Consider the following 17,648-nt stretch of genomic DNA (forward strand, 5'->3'; position numbering starts at 1 on the left):
AGAAGTTTCAGTGTTTCCACGTTCCAGTCAATCTGAATAACTGATAGCAACAACATGAATTCCCCTGGTGGGTCAATGCCAATCACTAATATTGGATTTGGTGTAATTGTCCGTGTCCTCTGATGATGTTAGAAGATGTGTCAGTGTCTGTTTCCCACAAAAGCTCTTTGGGGATTTTATGAGGTTATTGCAGTGGCGCCATTGTTGTCATACTTTTCATACCATTGTGGGACGTGTTGTTTCCGTGGGAACACTGTTGTCTTTGTCAGTCTGCAAACACAACTTTCACAAGGAAACAAATGCACTACGTGGAGGTTTATTAAGCATGAGGCATGGCATTAGAACAATTTGATTAAAGGCATTTAGCCACACATGTTAAATTGAAATACACAGAAACTTAATAAAAACACAATAATTATTTTACTAACTCCACCTTATAATTAGAGGCACTAAATGTATTTATGATTATCTGGCTGATCTGGCAGCTGTGTGTCAACTGCAACAATAACACCATCCATTGAGATAAGCAGCCATTTTAAACGTAATGTAATTAATAATTTTATTAAGTTACTCTTAACATCTTAGAAAAAGTCATATTTATTGTATAAAATATACACATTTCTGTAGATCCTTGATCATATCAAGGATTTTTTAACTCGAAAGTGGTTAATTGCCTGTTGAGAATGAGCAACAGCAGAATCCACATTTAACATATTTGTGACAAGAAAGCAACATTAAGAATTTAAAGTACGTAATGAATGGAACAAATATTCTATAGCTGTACAAGATAGAGGATTGTCTTTGTTTTTAAACTATAAGGTCCTGAGAAACGTCTGAACATCGGAAAATGTTAAAGTACTAAATGTTTATTTTCTCAGTGAGACATAGTTAATAAATCCTGTCTGGAACGAGAAGGCTCGACAAATATTGATTTAATGTGATAATTTCAAGTTGCTCGAGGGGAATCAATCAGTGCAACATGATTTTTAAAACGTCTATGTAAATATTCCCTTGATCACTTACAACTGTTTATGACCTGCCTCTGAAGACAGCCAGTATACAAAACAGGTAAGTATACATCAAAACAAAAGTACCTCCATTTGAAAAACCCTGCTGTAAAGAAATAATTTACTTGTTAGGCTTGGTAGAAATGACAAAAAACTTTAAGGTAATTGTGAAATGGAAAATGATTAAAATGTACATATATTTATTGATATAAACGGAAACAATGCCAGCTGGTGCAGCATTTCTTCACTCGGCTGATTTCCTTGACACCCTTGTTCAGCAACATCCTGATGATTTTTTCTGTTGAGGCTCTTTCTGCAACACCGTGGCGGCGTCTTCTCTTGTGTCAGCTTTTTGACTCAACAACCTGGCAACAAGCCAACAATGTTACTCAAGGAGTTGCACAACGAATAATAAAGGAGACGCTTATGTGATACAGGTGGCCCAAGACAAAAGGAAACGTCCCTGAAATGTGTTACCTGGCAACAGTTTCCAAAGACTGAACCACGTTTTCACCCGTGGCAGCGCTGCACTCCATGAATTCAAAGTTGTATTCCTGTGGGAGTTAAACGGCTGTCTTTAGTCTGAGGGTTTGATCATCAGAACTATTTATTATATTCTGAGCTCAAAATGTGCAAAGAAGTGACACCACACATCCGTACTTTAGCAAGAAGTTCCGCCTCCTGAGTTTTAACCTGCCGGTCTGCACGATCGTTCTTATTGCCAACGAGAACAACGGTCACATTTTCTGCAGCCCCTTCCTGCATAAACATACAGTAGTTTCATGATTGTTTGGATGATGTTGATGCATAGTTGACATTTATATAACAGATGTCACATAGATATTGCTTGTAAATGTGTGCGATTTAAAATACATTTTGTAAATTTTTTTTAAATTTACACCATATTCACATTCAATTTCTTGAAGATTTGTATTTGAATATAATGTATAAGAGCATTACTATTTGATTATAAACTGGAAAACTTCATGTGTCTGGACTTTAAGACTTGTTTACTAATTCTTTGATCAGAAGCTTTCCCCAAATTTAACAACTTCAATTCATTTTAGACATCGTTTTTGAGTGGCTGCTTTCAGAATCAGAATCAAAATTCCTTTATTGTCCCTCAACGGGGAAATTTGTTTGCCACAGCAGCCAAAGGACAGCATGTTACAAGAAACACAATAGTAATAATAACAATGGCAAAAACTAACAATTTAAATTAAAAAATGTAAAAAATAGAATAGAAATAGAGTAGACTTGTTATATACATATAAACATGATATTGTACAAAAATTACCAGCAGTGAATTTTGTTTTTATTTACAAGTATAGAGTGCAGAATGAGGTCTATTGGGAGCATAAACATGATATTGTACAAAAATTGTGTTAAGGCATGGGATTAAGATGTGCTTGGGAAGTTTGGCTTGTAGAAAAACTCTTTTATATTAGAATGTGAAATATCAGGAAAAAAACCCTGGGATTTTCAACATCTGCAACAACAAAAAAAGCCAGCAGTGTGGTGCCAACGTACCTGAATGCAGCTTGCCCAGTAGCTGACTGCAGAGAAACTCTGCGAGGAAGTGATGTCATACATCAACAGAAATGCGTGGGCTTTGTGGAAAATCTGTCTTGTGATGCTGTGAAACCTTTGAAAGATGAGAAAGAATGTAAATCAGAGACATTCTGCCTAGTAATTTGATTTATTTTTAACAGTGAGAGACACTGAGGCGTCACTAAACAGCCTAAAGGTTTGAAGGTGCGTGCTTCTATCAGTCTAATAAAACTGGTTCGTTGACTTCGCAGCAACTTCCCTCAAGCCCTTTTTCACAAGAAGCCTTCTGGAACTTTTCCTGGAGGGACACTGATTGCACAATAGCCTCAGCAATGAAACACACACTCTAATAACACACATTATATTTTAAGCCCACAAAGTTTTTTATGTGATGTCCTTTTATTATATATGTGAGTATGGCAAAAAAGAAAGAAATGAATCAGTCATTTACACTGGTGTATACACGTGTGTTGACATAATACACACATGAGGATTTACATCCTGGTGCTGACAGAATCTCTCTGATTCCACAACACCTTTTCACTGTTAACATCCATTGTTTTAATTCCAGCATACACACCATTGCTCAGGTGTGGCAAAACCAGTTCTGGAACAAGTTACAACCTGGCCTGATGGAGATTTATCAGCACATTGTATGACTCATGTTGGGGAAGGGTGTTGCCTGTGGGAACGTCTATTATCAGCTATCATGAAGTGCAGTTTCAAGATTGGCGTGTAGCTCTACAGGGACAGAATGAGGGACTCCAGAACACCTAAATAGTTATTTTTTAAATACGGGGTGTAGTTTATGGTAACACTTCTACACCTTTACTCATTTTAAAAATGTTCCTTTCAAGTGAAGTTCATACGTTTGAAGTAATGTAGAAGGAAAAACAGAAAACGCACCTTTCTTGACCCGCTGTATCCCACAACTGTAGCACCACCGGTTTTCCATCCACTACCACGGTCCACATGCAGGAATCCAGTCCTGCAGAAATGTATTTATGGTAACAGGATTCTGTATTTTGACACACATTTAATGGGAATGTGATTTGAAAGCGGGAAAGTCAGGATCTCACCAACAGAGGCGGGTATATCTAAAGAAAACTTCCCGCTGTGAGCTCTTTTCATGAAGGAGGTTTTCCCGACGCTGCTGTCTCCAACCATCATCACGTTGGAAGCGGTTGAGCTAAATTCTGCCCCGATGGAATTCCCTGCTCAAAACAACACATATTTATATTCATTCATATTAACCTTCCCTCTTTCATGATCTCTGTAGGAAGTATTCGTGCTCTGTTTACCCAGAGACAATGTTTGTGGACTCCCTTGACCCAGGCGGATTTCAGCATACAGGTGTTGAACTGGAGTCGCTGGTTTAGGTGTCTTTGCACTGTGGAACAGACGACCAGGCAGAGATCGGATTATATGAATTATGCTGCTAGTCCATGCTGCTATGCTGCCAGGTAGATGTAAAAGCTAATTAGTTCCACAGCGTTGAACTTACCTCACAGGCCTCGAGTGCTCTCCTTCCTCTGAGGGGCTGGATAATGGTTCTTTGTCACTTTGATCAACCTGCACAGGTCAAATAATCTTGATCATTCTACTTTTATTGGCAGATTCAATCTTCATTCTATGACATTATGATTTTCACTGTGATGTTTTGTGTTTTGTTTTCCAAAACTCATAATCGTCACTTGTTTATATTAAGCTCTGTACCGTAAAATATTGCAGAGCCACTGATATATGACATTTTATCAAAAGGAAAAGTGACAGGGATTCACATAAATACACGTACAATAAAAAGGCTATTCTTATTGATAAACAAATGTGCATTAAAGCATTTCTGTGAGGCTTTTCTGTTGTTAAGTGAATACAAACCGACTGAGTGCTTGAAACAAACACACCAGTATTAAAATCAAGAAGCAATACACATGTTCATGTTCCCTTTTTCAATGTGTGAAACTTGTCATGGAAGCCATATGTTCCTCATTTTGGTTAATTGCAAAATTTCTTCTTGCAACAAACACTTGACCAATGAACTAGAGTATTGATGTAGTACAATCAGGATGGAAGATTTCTATCAGAAAAAGAATGACTCTTTGCTGCTTACCTTTGGTGTTTTGTCCCGGCCCAAAGATTCTTCTTTCAGCTCCACACTTGTCTTGACGGTACTTTCATCTCCACCGCTTTGTGTATCTGTTATTTTGTCCCCTCTTGTGGTTTGTTTCTCATCGTTTTGATGCCCGTGGGACTTCCGGTGAGATCCCATTTTTCTTCTTCTCCCACCAGATGCTGATTCTGATTCATGTTTGGGCGAGGTGGATGGTAATGCTGGGGGATCACTGGGAGCCGACTGCTCCGTTTCTGCTTGTTCACTATGAGAAACAGGATTTTCTTCAAACGTCCTGTGAGCTGGAGGTTCTAGGTGAAGTTGTAGCTGCTCCTCTATGATGCCTAGGAGACTTTCAGTCTTTACGTCTCCCACATCACTTGCAGTCTCTGGTGCCTCTTCATCCGCCCTCTGCTTTTGCTGCAAGTCTTCCTGTTTGGCTCGTGAGATGAGATTCCTGCGGGTGGAGCCCATCTTTCTTCTCCTGCTGGTCGAATCTATAGGTGGACCTGTATTCTTCATCTCGAGATCTTCAGTGCCAGCTCCTTCATTCACGTTGTCTGGCTCTTGCTCACTAGTCTCAGCAGTTCCTCCTCCTTCGACGGCGGATTTCACCATTTCCAAATCTGCCACAACAGACGCTTCAGCTGCTGATTTCAAAACTTGGTCATGTCTTACGTTTTCACTCTCGGGCGTCTCCTCATCGGTGTTTGTAATGTCTTCGGTATTTGAAGACAGCAACAGATTTATTGTGTTTATTCCAGCGAACACGGAGGTTGTAAAATCATCTACCTGTGATGGCTCCACACCAGCATTTCTCTCACTGGCCCCGATTTCAGCCACATGAACAAACAGAGCAGCATCATCTTTTTCATTATGGGAGGCAGATTGCTCAGGAGGTAGAGCCTCTGAATCTTCCATGTCTGACCTCATGTCGTTCTGTAAACCCTGCAGGTCAGAGCGTTGCAGCTTTTGCATCTCGTCGTCAACAGTCCTGGTTTCACTGGGTTCCTGTTGGCCTTCATACACAGGACTCAGCGGTGGTTTTGCGTTTTCATTCTGTGATATCTCCGCAGTCTCAATCATCGTTAACCCCTCCACTGCCTCCGTCTCATCAAGGCCTCTAATGTCACTTTCTTTTGTTTCTACTCTCTTTCCCTCTGGTTTCCTGTTGAGTTGATCCCGGCGTGTAGAGCCCATCTTTCTCCTCCTCTGTTTGGATCTTCCTTGCACATTTCCACTGTCGTCTAAATTTGTTTCCTCTTCCATATCTTGTTGGCTGGATATTTCACTTCCCTCAGACACACCAACAGCTGGCTCAGCTGGGATGTTTTCCTCAAGACCAACGTTGAATGGAGCCAAAGTGTCCGTTTTGTTGTTTGCAGCAGAAAACAGTCCAGCATGTGTGGCTTCGTAGACTTTCTTCCCAGTCTCTTCCTCCTGTTCGTACACTTGTACATACACCGTGTCTCCCACAGTATCTGATGCATCATCGTGCTGTTGCATATTCGTTTCTTTGTGACGAGACACTTCCGGTGATGGTATCGAGTCTGTTTTAACTGTGTCACATCCTGTAGGCTGACTTAAACTGTGTGTGAGGTTTATGAATATGTTTTCCTCATTGACCTCCTTATTATATTTGAGAACGCTGTCTTCACCTGGACTTGACGTACGGTCTGTTGTCACAACTGCATTGTTGTCCATCACAGTCTGTGATAAATGTGTGTCTTCCTCCGACATGTTTTCATTTAAATTTGCTCTAGTTTTTCTCATTTCCCCAGTGGCTTTGAAGTCCAGGTCGGTTTGCTTTTTAAATTCTTCCTGCTTCATTGTCTCTGTGTCTAATGGTTCATCAACGCTGCATTCAATGTCAGTCAGGTCCTCAGGACTGTTGTTTTCTTTGCTTATCTCCCGTGTGATGGTAGAATCTTTATCTCCTGATTCTTTGTCGTAGTCGCTCTCCATGCTTTCTCTTTCTGTTATAGAACACACTTCAGGGAGTTCATCATCTGGGACCATGAAATCAGATTGATCTCCTTTGAAATTTGAATACATTGAGTCAATGTCAACAAGATCATTTTCCTTTACTTGATCACTAACATCTTCAGTCTGGGCAGTGTCCATTCCTACCAGCACCTTGTCCATTGACTTTTCCTGCACTTCTGTCTCTGTTGTTAATGACATTTCTCTTGTTTCAAGGTCTTCATTATCGCTTGTATTTCCAACTACTTCCTCTGTAGGTTTGATGCTTGATTCAGCAGCAGAATCATTGACATGTTGTCTTCCTTTATTTCTACGGCTAGACCCCAATTTTCTTCTCTTCCCAATGGGGTTTATATATTCATCAACATGATAATCTGACTCATGGTTGTTTTGTTTTGTAGGATGTTCGTCCTGTTTGTCATCAGGGTTTGAAATTTCCTGATTGGTTGGAGAATCATCAGCCATTTTCACAGTCAACTCAGATTGGTACGTGTCACTGGTTTCAGTTTGTTCCATCAGGTTTCCAGAAATTATTCCAGAATGTTCTGTGGCATCATGTATCACACTTTCAGGTGAGTAATCAATTTGAGGCGTTGCCTGGTTTTCTGTTGGCTTAACCTCGTCTTCATGCACTTTATCCTCTGAATCGTGAGCTTCTTTGTTTCCATCCTGCCTGAACCATTCTTTGTCCTCGTCTCCTTCCTTGTTTTCTTTGTCTATTACAGAAGACACATTGGGGGGCTCTTCATCTGGCATCTCCATGACATTCGAATGGTCAATTGTCTGTTGATCTACTGTTGAACTTGAACTAGTGAGATTGGAGATGCCAACAAGAACATCTTCCTTTACTTGATCACGAACATCTTCAGTCTGAGCGTCGCCAACATTGTCTAATTCTTCCAGCATGGTGTCCATAGACTTTCCCTGCACCACTGTCTCTGTTGTTAATGACATTTCTGTTGTTTCAAGGTCAGAGACAAAATCAGCATCTATTTCTGATTGCCAGGTTTGTGAAAATAATTCACTCTCCTCCATTTCAGAGAAGAGTCCTTCCTTCTCTTGATGACCTGTTTCTTCTGCACTGAGTTCTGTATCTGCCTCTACTCGGCTTTCGATCTCATATACCTGACCTGGTGCTGTGTCAACTCTTTCTATGTCACTGATCTGTGGATCCTTGATGTCATAAAAATGATAATCCTCAACTTTCTGCGCTAATGTCTCAACGTTATTTTCTTTTGTAGGATGTTCTTCCTCTTTGTCATTGGGGTTTGACATTTCCTGATTGGTTGGAGAATCATCAGCACCTTTCACAGTCAAATCAGAGTGGTATGTTTCATTGATTTCACTTTGTTCCATCAGGTTTCCAGAAATGATTCCAGAATGTTTCGTGACATCATCTATCAGAGTTTCAGGCGAGTGGTCATTTTCAGGCATTTCTTGACTTTCTGCTGGCGTAACTTCCTGTCCATGCAGTTCGTTTAAAGCATCCTGATGATCACCTCTGACTTCTTGACTCTGAAGAGCAGCATATTTGTCTGTTCCTTCCAGTGTGGCTCCTACTGATTTATCAGACATTTCCACTTTGAAGTTGGTCTCTCGTTCATCGTGATCTTCTTGAATGAATTCTCTTTTGGGAATTAAAGCTTCCCAATCAGCCTCTGAATAGTTTGTTGTGGCGGCGTTTTGAACCTCAGAAGAATAACCAGACATAATGGCTGAATACAAAGAGCTGTCATGTGTTACAGGCATGAGATCATGCTCACTTCCTTGACTTAATCCTTCCTGACTCGCTCTCTCTTCTGGTAATAACATTTCTGCTGATTCAAAGGCTTCATTACCCCTGGTGCTCTCTACGTCTTCTTCTTTATGTTCATGGTTTGATTCAGCAGAGCCCTTGACATGTCGTCGTCCTTTACTCCTACGGCTAGACGCCAGTTTTCTTCTCTTCCCAATGGGATGGAAGCTGGTGTCGTCTTGCTCAGGTTGGGAGTCATAATGATCATCTGTTTTTGATTGCAGGGTTTCCATATCAGAATAGAGTCCTTCCTTCTCCTGATGACCTGTTTGTTCAGCTCTAGGTGTTTTATCACCCTCTACCCGGCCTTCAATCTCATATACCTGACCGACTTCAGAGTCAACTCTTTGTATGTTGCTGATCTGTGGTTCCTCGGTATCAAATACATGATCCTCATTCCTCTGTTCTAAAGCCTCGTAGTTGTGTTGTTTAATAGGATGCTTGTCCTGTTTGTCATCAGGGTTTGAAATTTCCTGATTGGTTGGAGAATCATCAGCCATTTTCACAGTCAACTCAGATTGGTACGTGTCACTGATTTCAGTTTGTTCCATCGGGTTTCCAGAAATTATTCCAGAATGTTCTGTGGCGTCATGTATCACACTTTCAGGTGAGTAATCAATTTGAGGCGTTTCTTGGTTTTCTGTTGGCGTAACGTCGTGTTCATGCACTTTATCCTCTGAATCGTGAGCATCTTTGTTTCCATCCTGCCTGAACCATTCTTTGTCCTCATCTCCTTCCATGTTTTCTTTGTCTATTACAGAAGACACATTGGGGGGCTCTTCATCTGGCATCTCCATGACATTCAAATGGTCAATTGTCTGTTGATCTACTGTTGAACATGAACTAGTGAGATTGGAGATGCCAACAAGAGCATTTTCCTTTACTTGATCACTAACATCTTCAGTCTGGGCAGTGTCCATTCCTACCAGCACCGTGTCACCTGACTTTTCCTGCACTTCTTTCTCTGTTGTTAATGACATTTTTGTTGTTTCAAGGTCTTCATTATCGCTTGTATTTCCAACTACGTCCTCTGTAGGTTTGATGCTTGATTCAGCAGCAGAATCATTGACAGGTTGTCTTCCTTTATTTCTACGGCAAGACCCCAATTTTCTTCTCTTCCCAATGGGGTTTATATATTCATCAACATGATAATCTGACTCATGGTTGTTTTGTTTTGTAGGTTGTTCGTCCTGTTTGTCATCAGGGTTTGACATTTCCTGATTGGTTGGAGAATCATCAGCCATTTTCACAGTCAACTCAGATTGGTACGTGTCACTGATTTCAGTTTGTTCCATCGGGTTTCCAGAAAGTATTCCAGAATGTTCTGTGGCGTCATGTATCACACTTTCAGGTGAGTAATCAATTTGAGGCGTTTCTTGGTTTTCTGTTGGCGTAACCTCGTCTTCATGCACTTTGTTTACAGGATCCTCTGAATCGTGAGCATCTTTGTTTCCATCCTGCCTGAACCATTCTTTGTCCTCGTCTCCTTCCTTGTTTTCTTTGTCTATTACAGAAGACACATTGGGGGTCTCTTCATCTGGCATCTCCATGACATTTGAATGGTCAATTGTCTGTTGATCTACTGTTGAACTTGAACTAGTGAGATTGGAGATGCCAACAAGAACATCTTCCTTTACTTGATCACAAACATCTTCAGTCTGAGCGTCAACAACATTGTCTAATTCTTCCTGCATGGTGTCCATAGACTTTCCCTGCACCACTGTCTCTGTTGTTAATGACATTTCTGTTGCTTGAAGGTCAGAGACAAAAGCAGCATCTTTTTCTGATTGCAAGGTTTGTGAAAATAATTCACTCTCCTCCATTTCAGAGAAGAGTCCTTCCTTCTCTTGATGACCTGTTTCTTCTGCACTGAGTTCTGTTTCACCCTCTACTCGGCTTTCAATCTCATATAACTGACCTGGTACAGTGTCAACTCTTTCTATGTCACTGATCTGTGGATCCTTGGTGTCATAAACATGATAATCCTCAACTTTCTGCTCTAATTTCTCAACGTTGTTTTCTTTTGTGGGATGTTCTTCCTCTTTGTCATTGGGGTTTGACATTTCCTGATTGGTTGGAGAATCATCAGCACTTTTCACAGAAATTATTTCAGAATATTCTGTGGCATCAAGTTTCACAATTTCAGATGTATAATCTATTTCAGGCATTTCTGTTAGCTTGATCTCCTGTACATGCATGTTGTTGACAGCATCGTCTGAACGATGAGCACCCACGACCTCAGATAAAGTGACATGCTCAGTTTGTTCCTCATCTATAGGCAACTCCTCTTTTGGTGATGAAAGTGCTGCTTGCCTCACACTGCATTCAATTTCAGTATTTGGGCTGATAGTTTCTGTGGTTATCTCTGGTGTGGTAGAAAACTGCATGACAACCGATTCTTCATGAGACTCACTCAACGAAGCGTTGACCTTTAAATTACCATCCTGTCTGAACAATTCTGTGTTGTCGTCAATTTCCTTTCCTTCTGTTTCGGTTACAGAAGACACGTTGGAAAGTTTCTCTTCTGACGTTTCCCCGAAATTCGATCGGTGAATCAGTTGCTGATCAACGGTTGGAAACGAAAGCACACCTAAACTCGGCATGTCAGAGATGCCCACAACATGTGCACTCTGCCCGACTTCCTCTTTGTGAAGAATGTCAGATTTGTCAATTCCTTCCTGCATGGTTTCCAGTAATTTATACGAGTCGTATACCACTTCAGAGTCGAGCCTGTTTTCATCTAAATCTTCATGCAGATTTTCACTTTTAGGAATTAAACTTTCCAGGTCATCTTCTGGACAGTTTGTTGTAGAATTCTGAACCTCAGAATAATAATCAGGTGTAGCGGCCAAATCCAAAATCCCACCATGTGTTGCAATCATGATATCATGCTCATTACCATGACTTATTACTTCCTGCCCCTCAGGTCGGATTGCAAGCGACATTTGTTTTGTTATGGTGGTTTCCTTTGCCTTGGTCTTTTGCTCAACTTCCTCTCTAGGTTCATAGTACGATTCAGTCGCAGAGTCCTTAACATGCCGTCCTTTATTTCTACGACTAGAACCCAGTTTTCTTCTGCTCCCCGAGAGTTCAGGTGAAGGTGGATGCTGGGTTTCAGATTGTGAATCGTCAAGATTTGCAAACGCATTTAATGAGTCAATATCTTCTTCTGGTATGTGGCATTGAGCTACAAAGGTACTATCAGTTACATCATCAGCCTTAGATGTTTCATTTTGGTTTGCAACCCGGCGACGAGAACCAAGTCTTTTCTTCTTTGCAGACATGTTTTCTTATCTTCTCTCTTAAAGCATGAGAGATTCAGTCATGCAAGGTGACAGTAATTCAAGGTGAAATCTTCTAGCCATCAACTGAATTAGCTACTGTGAAACAAGAGATTTTTAGCGTTTATTACTACTACCATAATGAAAATGATACCCAAATTAATCTAAAAAACATTTGATAATGATTCCAGGACTCATCAATAATTTTAACAGCGCCACACACTTACCACCAAATCTGGTTCCTCTTGACATCGCACATCATGAGCTGCTTTGTAATTTCGAGTCATCCGCAAATGCTGAACGGTAAAACATTTCACACGTGAGGGGGGTTGTTCCTTTACTGAAACCCTGACTGACAACTTCCTGTGTGGGTTACAATTGCAGCCGTTAACAGGCAACAGCAACAACATACTTCCCAAACTTAAAAGCTTAACATCCCTTTACAAAATGTCACGATTATTGTATATGGTGAATCTTTACATTAATATTGTTGGTTTATGCACACCCTCCCCCTCCACCACACACCCATACACAAAAGAAAGATAGTGTCACCTTGGAAAATCATTTATTGAACAAGTTGTTTACCTGCAGCACAAATTGTCAGAACTCAAGAGTCAAGCAAAAATCAATAAAGTAAAAGCCTTTTTTTGTTGCAAAGGTGACAGTTAAAACACAGAATTACAGATGTTTTGGGTTTCAAGGAAAGCCTGCAAACGGCACCAGTATCCAACATATGTTACCTGTCTGGCAACGTCACCGGTATAAAGTACGCTCCTACTGGTGGTGCATCGCATATCAACCCAGAGACAGTAATTTAAGAGTCAACCAAGAATTAAAAAAAGCAAACAAATAAAAACATAACATGAGCTTTAATTCAACAGTTTAAAAACAGAATGGTAATGTAAAACAAAATCCAGTATTCCATTTCAAAACATGCAGGGTAAGAATCGCTTTAGGAGAAAGACTTCTGTCCTTTGTTTCTAATTCAACAGACTGCATTTACACAATATGCAACTTGGCCAATCCCAGAGAAAAGAAAAACATATAAAAATTAGTATTTTCCCCCTAACCATAGCAAGATCTTGCAGATGAACCCAACGTTAGAGGTCGTCATTTTCTGTCGTTGGACCTGGAACGACTGAAATAAAAAGCATAGCGAATAAGTCAAGTATTAATGATCATTTAAAATACAAGATTACGTTTTAGAGTACAGTATTATAATAATAAATAACACAAACTTGCCTCCTTGACCTGGAGATGGATTTTTGGCACTTCTTGTCTCTGGAGAGAGAACGTTGCCTGCCTCTGTCTCTTGAAAGAGACCTGGTGAACCACACACAAAAAAAAAAAAAAAAAAACAATTAACATGAATTTTATCATTAAATTAGAAAAAAAACTACAAAACTACTTTTTACGAACTTACCTGCTGCGACTGCGGCTCCTCCTCCTACTGTGAATGTGAAGGGGGAAAAAAGAAAAGAACAAACAAAAACAAACAAAAAAAATTAGGAAATATAATTTAACCTTCTGTATTCTTGATCCTTAGAGACATGATTACACGTGGAACATGGTTACACGAAGTGCCTGGTCGTTAAATAGAAGGCTCATCTGCATCCACGAGCTGCATTAAGATCAACTCATTGAAAAAGGAAACTTTGTCCAATGAACGCCAATCATGTAGCCAGATTTCAGAATACAGAACAAAATCAGGGCTCGACATTATGGCTTGCCTGGCACACGCATAAGTAAAATATATAATAATATATATATATATAGACAAGTGGGAATATTAGATCATCTGCCTGCTATAAACTGCTTTTTAACACTGGAGGCACACAGTCTGTGCACCTATACAAAGTCCATGATAAAGACCTGATCAGAAACAGATACTGTGATTGTGCTTACTTTTAGTTCAAAGAAACCTGGATGTAAGACATAGTGAACCACTGTCTTGTTAGAGTAGCATCACAACCATAAGTAATCGATATGCATTTGCTCTGAAGATTGCAATTTTAATTGTTATTTTTAATTCAGAAACTGGGGGCACAGGTGAAAGGATACTGTATAATGTCGAGCCATGAAAATGCACTCTGTAGCCGAATTTCACTATTAACATCCAATAAATGTAGTTTTTTTTTTTTTTTTTTTAAATTAAAATAGAAGACTGGCAGCAAAGTTCCTTGACCACAACTTCTGTAGACTTCTGCAGCTCTGCACTGAACTTGATCTAAATTACTTAACTGCTGAGGGAAAACTGGAAAGTACCTTTGAAAGCTAGAGTAAGCATTAAAAAAACTACAAAGAGCAGGATAAAAGTAACTTACTATTTTGGGGGATTTGGACAAGATAGAAATGACGCAAGGAAGCCAGACTGATGGTGAGTGAAGTCGAATTGCAGAGAGGATTTGCCACATGATGCAAATGTTGGCGATATGAAGTTGCCTGGTGGCTGGTTGGAAGGGGTAGTTGTCGATTTTCCCTGCCTTTTTTGGGGGGTGTGGGGGAAGGGACGTAAGCCATGGGCTGTTCCCGTTGATACAGTAGTTGTGTGGAGAATAGAGTAAAGACGCTGATTGGTTGATAATGTGAAGTGGGCCGCTGTCGATTGGGTTAAGGTTGGAGGAAGAAGAGGAGGATGCTGCAAACTGCATGCTCAGGAACCAAAAGGTTGGTGGAACCTGACGACTGGCGGTGCGCCGTGGTCATGTGACAACACCAGCCAAGCTGATTGGGGGTCCCTGGTCAGCAGTCACATGATGCTGAAAGAAGACTAGTTGACTGACTCAGATGGTGAGAAGCGTGGTGGTGACTCTGCAACGGGGTTCAGTTTTATTAATAGATGGCAACTGAACTCAGAAAGAAAACAAAATTTACACCTGCAGAAAGTAATTCTAGAAATTACCTATAAAGAAAGATGTTTGAAGAATGATGAAATGCAAAACAGTGCCTCTTGAGATGTCCCCGTTAAGCAATATCACTCTGGTAGGGCTTGGTCTTTTTTAATTTGATAAAAAAGTCAAGTGCTGACATTAACTGCATTTGGATTTGGCTGCCAAACTTAGCAAAAATGTACAAAGATAAATAATACCCCTGAAGAAAGTGTTTAAAAAAAAGTGTCACTCCAGACCACATTACAGAAAGGGAGAGACATCAATATATCAAATCCAGAAGTATTCTGATCCACAGATTACAGATTGAACTAATTTTGCATACTTCAAATAATAATCATTGTATTAAGATTCACAGCACTTAAGAATGATAATTAAAGATAGGTCACATCGGCACCCAATCAGAAACTTCCTCCTACGTTGTTTTGGCTTAAAACGTTGAAAAACCTTAAGATGCAAGACATTATTTGTCAGCGTGGGAGGTCATCAGAATCAAATGGCTTTGAAAAAGTAACTAATATTTTGATGAAGACTAAAAATTCTTACAATGTGTGGGAAATGTAAATATGCCTTGTCATTTGTGCTTAAAGAAACACTGCAAATGAGACTGTAAATAAAAACAGTGAGGGGAATCATCAAGTAGGAAATTCATACCTGCGTCTCACTGGAGGACTACGTCGCCCCCTGACATCATCTCGAGGGCGTCTCCCCCAGGATGTGGGCTGACCGCGGCTCCTTGAGCGTTTTTCCCCATTGGATAGCTCAACGCGCACTCGGCTGCCACACAGGAATCTAAACAAGTCATCACATGAGTGGGAAAGTGCAAAAAAACAAACAAAAATGCACCACAAAACTACTACTAAAAAAATTTATTGATGGATTTACCTTCCGTCCAGTTCTTTCACGGCGTCGGATGCATCTCTGGGATCTTCAAACTCTACAAAAGCAAAGCCTGGGGGATTCCTGGCAACCCAAACACTTCTTAAAGGACCATAGTACCCAAAAGCACTTTCCAACTCAGTCTTGTTTCCATTGTTTCCTAGATTCCCGACATAAACCTTGCAGTCAAGCGGAAATTGGTCATTTTGGCCTGAAAGAAAGAGACACAAGCATGGGGGAATGTGTTAAATTTTGGATAATGTAATTGCAAAGAATTACATCCTGTTACATTGTTAAATTCCACTATTACAAATCATTAATGTCAGTGCATATCCCTGGCTTAAGGAGGATCCTAAAGTGTGCGATATAAAATAAAAATAACAAATATTAAAGTGCTGGTAGATTTCAGACACAAGATAATGATCTGCCATTTAGTGGCTGGTGAATTTGAACATGCATCTGCCTGTTGCTGGTAGATGGTGAAATACTGTGATTCAGCCAGCAGTGTAGGATTCCCCTGTGTTTTATTTCACAAAGAAAATGCCATATATTTTATGTGTAAATCATCTAGCAAGTAAACGGAGTGTTTTGAGATGGAGCAAAAAGTAACATTAAGAACAAAAGGTAAGGTTAAGAATCATAACTTACTCATTTCACCAGCTTTAAATATCTTCTTGTTAAGAGTCCTTAGATCAGATGTGCCTGGAAGGGAAGACGGATGGTCAGAAATGATCACAGCCACATGACCAATAAACGTCAACAACTCACAATTTAGTGTCCACGTTAAGGTTAAAAATATCGTAAGATCCACGATAAACATCTGGCTGTGTAATGACCTCAATCAATTGAGCGCCTTCATTGGTTATATCGGTCTACTTTTCACGCTAACTGCACACCAATCGTGTGCTAGCTAGCAACTCAAAACATTTAGCATGTTAGCTTGTGCGTAACAACGGCCCAGGTATCGTTAGACCATATTTTCGCGCGCTTAGTTAGTTTTAATCGCGTTATTTTTACTTATTTACACCATCACTACACAAACAACAAATATGATACTTCCGTTGTTGATTAAACCGTAACAATTACCAAAGATTTATGTTGCCGGGATTCCCAACATCCGCAAACAGCCATGCACACATTAGCACTAGCTGTTAGCAGAAGGTAGCTAGCCAAATTAGCGTGTACCACGATAAAACGGCTAACGCGAAAATTAACTTCTGAGCCCACCGGCACACAAACCGACGCACACACGGAGGGAACCGAGCATTTCGCCATATTTAACACACGTAGCTCACCTTTTTCATGTATATTTATGTCTGCAGTCGGACAAAAAAGGTAAGCAGCACACAACACGCCGCCTGTTTCAGCTGCTAGCTTAACTTATTGTGACCACACGTACGTAGATATATACACGTCGCCCTACATCCGGTTTAAGCGAAGACCGAAACTAGACGTAAAACAGCAGATCTAGTTTATGAATAGTATAGATCCAGGAAAAGGAAGTAGAGTCGTAGTTTGTTTATTTCACAGACCCTCTAACATCAAACTGTAGTTAAATGTCTGTTAGCATTCAAGTAGGTAGAAGATGTGCGAGCAGCAAGTAAAACACAAATGTATCAGTTCCGGGCACCGGAGTGAGTATTTAAACAGGATGAGCCAGAAATCATACAGAACTTCTGAATGAAATATTCACTAATGCGAATTAGTTTGACTACGTTTGAATATAAAGTAGGGTGGAGTAAAAAAAAAACAAGAAGAGAACAAGTAATCATGAGTAGATTAAGAATGTGTCACAGCAATATTATCTAACGACACAGGAGAGCACCATTTAATGCAGGAAGTATGAAGAGGAGATAATGACTGCAGGACTACATGGGGCTAGAAGGGAGGGAGGCCAGGGTTAAAGATGCCACATGGTGGAGGGAAGAAAGGGAATATTCAGGTTTCTGAAAGCAACCGTACAATTTACAAGGCTGGCTGTAATAGGATTAGTGGTAGTGGATGGTTAACACCAGTAGGGGGCGGAAATGTTGATCATTTAAATGATTGTGTTTGTCAAGCTGTTCTAGATGGTTATGCAAAATAAGGGAGGTAAGCACAAAAAGAGTGTACCTTAGTGGACAAGGGGATGTGATCTAGCCATTAAGTCTCGAA

General features: G+C 40.2%; 2 protein-coding genes across 3 annotated transcripts; both read right to left on the reverse strand.

The window, feature by feature from the left end:
- Nucleotides 1–302: 302 nt before the first annotated feature.
- On the reverse strand, nucleotides 303–12,035 carry rab44 (RAB44, member RAS oncogene family). 2 transcript variants are annotated; one of them, XM_084038719.1, is made up of 10 exons: nucleotides 11,955–12,035; nucleotides 4,669–11,826; nucleotides 4,063–4,130; nucleotides 3,860–3,948; nucleotides 3,638–3,772; nucleotides 3,465–3,546; nucleotides 2,538–2,652; nucleotides 1,668–1,766; nucleotides 1,485–1,561; nucleotides 303–1,372 (listed from the first exon to the last, which is right to left on the reverse strand). In XM_084038719.1, exons 2-10 carry the CDS (start codon nucleotides 11,728–11,730, stop codon nucleotides 1,282–1,284), a joined length of 7,818 nt encoding a protein of 2,605 aa, XP_083894845.1. In that variant the 5' UTR covers nucleotides 11,731–11,826; nucleotides 11,955–12,035; the 3' UTR covers nucleotides 303–1,281. The 2 variants fall into 2 exon arrangements, with proteins under 2 accessions (XP_083894845.1, XP_083894846.1); XM_084038720.1 differs by having other exon boundaries at nucleotides 4,669–11,747; nucleotides 11,955–12,010.
- A 240-nt stretch (nucleotides 12,036–12,275) lies between these two features.
- On the reverse strand, nucleotides 12,276–16,894 carry srsf3a (serine and arginine rich splicing factor 3a). Its single transcript, XM_084038968.1, has 7 exons — nucleotides 16,790–16,894; nucleotides 16,143–16,196; nucleotides 15,501–15,705; nucleotides 15,270–15,407; nucleotides 13,151–13,177; nucleotides 12,970–13,050; nucleotides 12,276–12,865 (listed from the first exon to the last, which is right to left on the reverse strand). Exons 2-7 carry the CDS (start codon nucleotides 16,144–16,146, stop codon nucleotides 12,838–12,840), a joined length of 483 nt encoding a protein of 160 aa, XP_083895094.1. The 5' UTR covers nucleotides 16,147–16,196; nucleotides 16,790–16,894; the 3' UTR covers nucleotides 12,276–12,837.
- Nucleotides 16,895–17,648: the final 754 nt, after the last annotated feature.

This window comes from Eutrigla gurnardus (assembly GCF_963514095.1).
Source record: "Eutrigla gurnardus genome assembly, chromosome: 2".
Classification (NCBI taxonomy): Eukaryota; Metazoa; Chordata; class Actinopteri; order Perciformes; family Triglidae; genus Eutrigla; species Eutrigla gurnardus.

Excerpts from the sequence above, each read along its gene's own strand:
- srsf3a (XM_084038968.1), bottom strand. Across the intron at positions 15,408-15,500 it reads GTGAAAGAACTGGACGGAAG|ATTCCTGTGTGGCAGCCGAG; the intron begins GTAAATCCATCA and ends TGACTTGTTTAG. Across the intron at positions 13,178-15,269 it reads AGTCCTCCAGTGAGACGCAG|TAGGAGGAGGAGCCGCAGTC; the intron begins GTATGAATTTCC and ends TCACATTCACAG.
- rab44 (XM_084038719.1), bottom strand. The coding sequence starts at position 11,730 with ATGTCTGCAAAGAAGAAAAGACTTGGTTCTCGTCGCCGGGTTGCAAAC. Across the intron at positions 1,562-1,667 it reads AGGCGGAACTTCTTGCTAAA|GAATACAACTTTGAATTCAT; the intron begins GTACGGATGTGT and ends TAACTCCCACAG. Across the intron at positions 1,373-1,484 it reads TCTTTGGAAACTGTTGCCAG|GTTGTTGAGTCAAAAAGCTG; the intron begins GTAACACATTTC and ends GCTTGTTGCCAG.